This window comes from Pyrus communis, chromosome 3 (assembly GCF_963583255.1).
Source record: "Pyrus communis chromosome 3, drPyrComm1.1, whole genome shotgun sequence".
NCBI lineage: Eukaryota > Viridiplantae > Streptophyta > Magnoliopsida > Rosales > Rosaceae > Pyrus > Pyrus communis.
Window position 1 is genome coordinate 7,099,865 of NC_084805.1, and position 7,630 is coordinate 7,107,494.

Consider the following 7,630-nt stretch of genomic DNA (forward strand, 5'->3'; position numbering starts at 1 on the left):
AGGGAGGACAGAGAAATAGAGACTTGAATCAATAAGGAGTTTGACCAGGAATGAGAAAGAGACATGAATTGAGAGGTCTAAGAGGAAAAAAAGAGGGAGAGGGTGGGACGATGAGAGAAGAGGAAAAGAGTGGGACGGAAATGGTAGGAAAAGATGGAGAAAAAGATAAGATCATAATAAAATATTAATAATTTATATATTAAATAATATAATATTAGAATTTGTTATTATCCAGCTTCTTAGTCCAATACTGCACCAAACGCTTCACTAAGTTAGTCCAGTTTAGTCTAGTCTAAGCCAGTCCAGCTTAGTCCTTGAAGCTAATCCAGTCCGAGATAGTCCGGCGCAACAAACGCCCCCTTAGTCCTTTAGTCTAGTAATTAGAACATGGACCATTTGGAAATGGATTGAAGGATTGGGCCTTATGGTTGTGTGGATTAGGCTTGTATAATATAGCCTAAATGCAAATAATATTAATTAATCAAGACAAGGGCCTTGGCCTTGGAATTTAAAATTAATCTGATTCATTAATTTTAAATTTCGGATTAAGTTTTTAATTGATTTATTAATTAAAAACATTTTGATTAAAAGACGCAGCTTTTAGAAAGAGTTGTGTACTTTCAAATACACTGAACATGTATTTGAAAGGGTGTGAAACAACCTATATATTTGCAATCACAGTATCCAAGTGAGATCATCTTTTCTTCCTCTTTTTCTTCCATACAAAATTTCCAGAGAGTAAGCACACAAAGCAAATTTGCTAGAATTCTAGAATCCAGTGCAGGTTGTAGAATTAGGTAGTTGAATCCTGGTCGAGCATACGTTGCAGAACCACAAGTATAAGAGTGGGACGGAAATACTGTTCGAAGGACATAGCTTTTATGCTAGCCTCTACCATTTGTAATCAAGTTAGTACCATTGTTATTCTTATATTAATTTTTGTATTTATTGTGTAATTTCATTTTGCACAGCAAGTATTTTTGGTTAATAAATATTAGAATTTCAAGTTCTATTTATTTTTTTTATTTTTGTTTATTTTTGAATTGTTCTCCAACATATTTTGTGTCCACTAGAAAATGTTAGAAATGACGCTAAGATCAGAGAGAAGAATAAAAGGAAAGTCGATAAGCGAAGATGAGGGTTTACGGGTAAGTCAATAAGCAAGGATGTCTAGGTAGACTGGGGTTTTCACGTGGTGTGTTTAGTGAATTTTTTAGAAGGATAATGCTAGGTAGCAAACTTTTAAACCAAATTTTGCAAACCAAATGATGTATCATCAATAGGAGTTAAGCATGTTAATCAACACTTAGGTAATAATTTAACCATAAACAACTGTATCATTTGGTTTACAAAATTTGGTTCCTTGGCATTATTCTTCTTAAAAGTTCAGAATTTAAAATAATGGTTGGAGCGATTGCTCAAGATCTATGTCTCACTAAAGATGAAAACCAAAAGTTTTCAAAATTTTCAACTTCACTACGTACCAAACAAGTTATTGGGTTTTAATGAAAGTTATTCTTATAGATGTAAGTACAGTTGCATATATCTGAAATATATGAGATAAAGGAATTGATCATCGTCATAAAGTGCATTAAACATTGATTAAGCATTGCCCTTCTATTCCTAATGGATTTGAGCCTTGTTGTCGTCACCAAAACCATGATCATCTTGCTTAGTCTTGTTAAGCATGGCATTGGCTTCTCTCCACTTGTGGTATTTACCAAACAAGACCTCCATATCTTCAAGGGATCGACCTTGCGTTTCTGGATACAACGTATAAAAAAAGACCCAACTAAGCGCAGCAATTCCCGCATAAAGAAAGAAGGCCCCACCGATCGTGATGGCCTTATACAATGAAATAAAAGTCATGGAGATGACCCCGCTCGTCACCCTGTTTACGGCCACCCCCATACTGCACCCTTGCGCGCGCAACTGCAACGGAAAGATCTCAGAGCTGTAGACCCACGTGATGGGTCCCAACCCGATGGAGAAAAACGCAACGATGAATAGTACCATGGCGATGCACAACCCGACGGCCCACGGGACCTTGCTTGGGGATTGATCAACGACCGTAAGACCCACACCGAGCAGCGTAAAAGAAACTACCATTCCACCCACACTGCACAAAAGCAAAATACGACGTCCGAACCGATCAACTTGAAATGTTGCCACCAAGATTGCAATAGTCTTGACAAATCCAACAGCCACGGTTGCAAGTAGCTTGTCATTGTAAGAAGTGATTCCCGCCTTCTCGAAGATCCTGGGGCTGTACAAAACCACAGAGTCTGTACCCGACAATTGTTGAAAGAAGTGGATACCAAGGGCTGCTATTAAAATGTGGCGAACGGCCGGCGTGGGGCGGAGGAGCAATTCCTTCCATATACCTTCACCTTGGCTGCGTTTAGAAACCTGAACGACCTCATCCTTTGAGTCCTTGGGGATTCCTGCTGCTTCTTTAATCTCGTCTAGTCTGAGCTGTGATTCCTCTTCAGAAGATGATGTTCTATTTAGTACTTGCTTGGCATCTCTGAGTCTCCCTTGCATGACGAGCCAGCGTGGTGACTCGGGCATGGCTAAAACGCCGAGTGCTAGAAAAACTGAGGGAATTGCGCCGATGCCGAGCATGATCCTCCAGTTCAAGTGGATTGGGAGCTTAGCTAAGGCAAAGTTAGATACGTACCCCAGTAATATACCAACGTTAACAAACACCTACGTATTTTCAAAATGATTAATTCAATTAATATAAACTCCACGTGCATGCTTGTGAGAGGTTTACTAAACAATAGATAGGGTGGTGCTATCTACACATCCATTAGTATTTTTCACACATCTCATGTTAATTTCCGTCTTTTGATATTCTTTGGTTCATTTGATCTTACGGTCGAAAATTCAGAGGGTGTATGGAAAGTAAAACATGTTGTGGATAGTGCCACCTAGTAGATATTTCAAGAAAATTCAAGGGTGAGCACATTTTTATATGACATTTGTGCACTATCTAATGTGGCAAGTGATGTGTATATGTCACATTAATTAATGAATTTATTTCATTGAATGTTGGTTGCATACATCACTTGCGACATGAGATGATACATTAATGTGCTATAAATATCTGGTGTCCCTAGCATTGGTTTTTGGGTGGTACTATTCACACACTCTATTTTACCATCTCACACATTCTCTCAATTTTTAGTCGTTGGATCGAATGAATTGAAGAAGACCAATGGACAAAAATTAACAAGAATGTGCCGGAGGTAAAAAGGGGTGTGTGAATAGAACTCCCCTACATTTTACGAGGAAATTGTTAGAATATCACATTTTTTTACCATATTTTTATACCTTCGGACGTGGCAAGTAATGGTTTAAATGCCACCTCAATTAATGAATTTATCTTATTGAATGTTCATTGTATGCACCACGTGTCACATGAGATGATAGAGAAATGTGATATAAATATATGGTCTCGCAAGCATAACTTTTTTCAAATACTTAGATGCTTATATTTACGTAAACATATCACCCTGGCTAATAACAAAAATAGTTAGTATATTACATGATATAACATGCTAATGAAACAAACCTCGGGGAAAGATGTGAGGAAGCCACGAAACGAGGCCGGAGAGATCTCGGCGGTGTAGACAGGAGCTATCATAAGAGCATAGCCAACTCCAACTCCGGCAATGAATCTACCGAACATGAGGAAGGCGTAGTTTGGGGCAAAACCCATGAGGAGAGCTCCAATAAAGAAGATTGTTCCGGCAAGTACTATGGTGTACCGGCGTCCAATCCAGTCAGAGGTTTTACCGGCCAAGGCGGAGCCAATGAGAGAGTATATGTTCAAGGTACCATTAAGAACTTCGACTTGAACGTCACTGATATTGAGGTTTTCTTTGATGAAGAGAGACGCTCCACTCATTACACCAATATCTGGAAATAAATTTGAAATAAGCATGTGTCGCAGGTGGAGAAGTTTCTTCCAAAACAAAATGAGTAGGAAAGGAGAATGGCGGATTGCAATAGTAAGATAATATTTTTAATCAAATAAAAACAGGAGTGGAGAATGAGTGTGTCATTAGAGAACCACAACCGCTAACAATATCCATGAGTTTTAAGAAACGATTACCATAACCCAGTAAGATAGATGTCATTGAAGCCAAAACGGCACAGGCCACAACGAATTTCTTTGTCTTGGGTTTGTTTGGGGGATCAAAGTTTGCAATATTCTGGGGTTGGCCGTAGACGACGTTATTTTTTGCTCTCTGGTCAGCCATCTCCATATGTATAAAGCTAGATAAATGAATTGATAGATAGATAGATAGAGAGAGGCTAACATATAACTTATCAGAGAGAAATGAAGAGATCACTTGACACAGAGAAAGAGAATTAGATACGAGGAATGAGCTATTAATCAAGTACCATTTATACAAATTATATCCATATGTCCGAAATGTTGTTATTCATGGAAACAAACACCGTCATCCAGTACTATCATCAATCAACGAACAGATTTGAATTATCTTAATTCTAGAGCACAATTTAGTTAATTAGTTCTTATATACCAAAGCAACGAAATAAAAAAACTGAAATATGGTTCCATATTTAGTTTCATTTTAGGCACGCAACTATATATGCGCAAAAACTGTGTGATATTGTTCCATATATGTCACAAGCTCACCCGCCACCAGAAAATTGGGGTTGCCTTACGAAACCTTGCCCTTAGGAAATAACTAGTTCGTAGGGCGAATTTGGTTAACATTCACTTCTACATTTTATAGTTTTCGCGATGAAGGACACTTGGTCATAGAAAGTAAAATTCCGTCGCATAAGATATTAGGCGAAGAAATCTTCGTTGCACAAAGGTCATAAAAAAAAAAATTGTGAGACAAAGTAATGAAACTATCGAAATTTCGGCAGAACCTCCCCTATAATTATAGCGTTTCCCAAACCCAGCAAACAATAATAACCAATATTTCATATCCACATTCCGGAATGCATAGTTACGTAACGTTGTTTACGGCTCCATTAGATTAGATTTCGACATGAGACAATTCTGGCAGCATCTATCTATAGTTCTTCAATTGCACGACGTAGATATAAAATACATATCAGGAACACGAAGAATGTTAAAAACTGTGACCGAAATTCCCATGACCAAAACCTAATCCGTGAACCGTAAACTACACCCCATAACTGTGCGTTCCCAAACTATCCAAATAATGGGACAATTCAAGAATCAATTAGACCACAATCATATGCTTTTGCGGCCATGTGTGAAATCCAACTAATCCTCGAACGGGAAACTAAGTTTATTTTGAAAAAAACGTGCACGAAGTTAGTTACTATTAACTTTGTACAAAACAAAACAATTTTGTTTTGTACAAACAATTTAGCACACCATAATAAAAAAATAAATTAAATAATTTAAAATTTAAAAACCAAAGAACATACCTCCTATTTCGTTTTTCACCAATTGATAATCATATACAACAGCTCTATAGACAACAAATTTAATGCCGTTAGTATGAATTCACATTGAAATTTTCAAATAAAAAACGAAAATGCATACCGAATAGAGTAGGATAGATCGATTTAGGGAGAGATGATGAAGATTGAGATGATGGGAGTATTAGAGCATGGATTTGATAGTAATGGAAAGAGGAAGGCTGAATTTTTCTAGTGGCAGAGGTAGTTGCTGCAATTTGATTATAAACACGAACTCTTTGTGCGACAAAACCTTCATTGTGCAAAACATATACTATTGAAAATTGGCACAAAATCTACCTGAATTTTTTGGCCACTTTGCGCGACAAATATTTTTGTGCGATGATAGGTTCCCTGCCTAAATGTTGAAGCAACGGAGGACATTACATTTAAATATTTATTTAAAAATTTGAAGCTTATGTAAACAAAGAGTTTATTGTCTAATTGATTTAGTAAAAAAAAAAAAAAATTAAATCAAATTAAGTTAACCAAATAAATCAAATTAACCAACTAATCAATTAAACTGAAAGTTTTATTCAAATACATATTAAAGAAATAATTAAAAACATCGTCCTCAAATACATAAATATAAACATATGTTATTCGTCCACAACACTTAATTATCACTTCTACTCCACTAGTCCATCAGGCTTTCCCTATAATTCTATGTGTCGCTAGACGTTAGGCCACCACTGCTGGTAATGCGTCCTGAACATCTCATCGATCAACTTCATCAAGCGTTGGTCCATAACATAAATAATATAGTTACATTGTGACACAAAAAATAATTACAAATTAATTGTTATAATATACGATTTAACAAAAATAATAATTATTTTATTAATTTAAACTTATTGATAATTCATCAAACATAGTCTTCTTCAAGTCCTCGAGCAAATTGTTCCAAGATGCCCGCTTCGTAAAACAGTTGATCTGCACTTGTAACCGATTGTCATGCATAAGCTCCGCATTCGTCGTCATATTCAATCCCCTCATATCATCATACATGATACGCATACGCTGCGCACGTTTGAGCCTGCACCGATCTCTGGGTTTTTATATCCGCAGTATCTGCAGAAACAAAACATGAATTTCAAAATCACAGTAAGTGATTCACCTAAAATTGTTTTTCCAAAAATATAAATATTACATCCACAGAAACTTAATTATTACCTTTCCCAAATCCTTCTTCCTTACATTGTTTAGTTGTAAGAGTAGCGGAATCGGCCATCTCACCAAAATTAAAACAAGACCTTAGGATATTTTAAATACGACTAGTTCAATGTGCACTGACCATTTCAGAGCCTTTTACCTGATAAAATCTCTCACGTAATGTTTACGTGGGAAATTCTTCGTCATGCGACTATTTGGTGCCAAAATACTCCTTACTCGCATTTGCTTGAAGGCCTTTGCACGATGAAGGTTTTTAGTCATTGAAAAAAGGTACGTTTCCTGGAAAAATCCTTTGTCACGTAAATTTTTCCACATTTGACTGACGGATTATTGTTTTCATCACTCAAATGCAATTTAGGCGACGAAAGTTTTCCACATTTGACTGTAGTAGGGCAAGATTTTGGCACCAACAAAAAATTTGGCGCGCAAGTCACTGAGGCTTGCGGGATGAAACACTAATTCATTGGCTAAGTTCAGTTTGCCTGATGGACAGTTTCATTGACTAACAGTTTCAGTTAGTTTTAACAAAGGACCACGCCGATGTGTTAAAAAACGAGCAGAAACACGTTTGCTCGACGACTGAGTGAAGGTACTTGTCGAGGATTTCCATCAGGCAAACATTACTTCACCAATTAGGTCTGTGCGTTCTTCTTTATTCCCATTCTCCTTTCCCTACTCCCCTCGACGGCTGCTGTTTCTCCCTGCATCTCTCTCTCTATGTCATATACACAAACACCCTACACTCTCCTCCATCTCTTCCTCTCCCAATTGATTGAAGATTAGTTTATTTTTATTTGTTGATTAATTTTTTCTTCGAATGTATGACTAATTAATTTAGTAGCTATTCAAAAGGAATCATGCAAGGAGCCTAATGAGGAAGGACGATCTACTTACCATTTGATGTATATTATAATATAATATATTATATTATGTTCTTTAGTAGTTTTTGAGGAGACTTAAATCTAGTTAAACTTCGATG

General features: G+C 36.7%; 1 protein-coding gene across 1 annotated transcript; it reads right to left on the reverse strand.

Moving 5' to 3' along the window:
- Positions 1–1,623: 1,623 nt before the first annotated feature.
- Positions 1,624–4,274, reverse strand: LOC137730141 (putative polyol transporter 1). The gene is made up of 3 exons (XM_068469207.1): positions 4,121–4,274; positions 3,578–3,924; positions 1,624–2,709 (listed from the first exon to the last, which is right to left on the reverse strand). Exons 1-3 carry the CDS (start codon positions 4,272–4,274, stop codon positions 1,624–1,626), a joined length of 1,587 nt encoding a protein of 528 aa, XP_068325308.1.
- Positions 4,275–7,630: the final 3,356 nt, after the last annotated feature.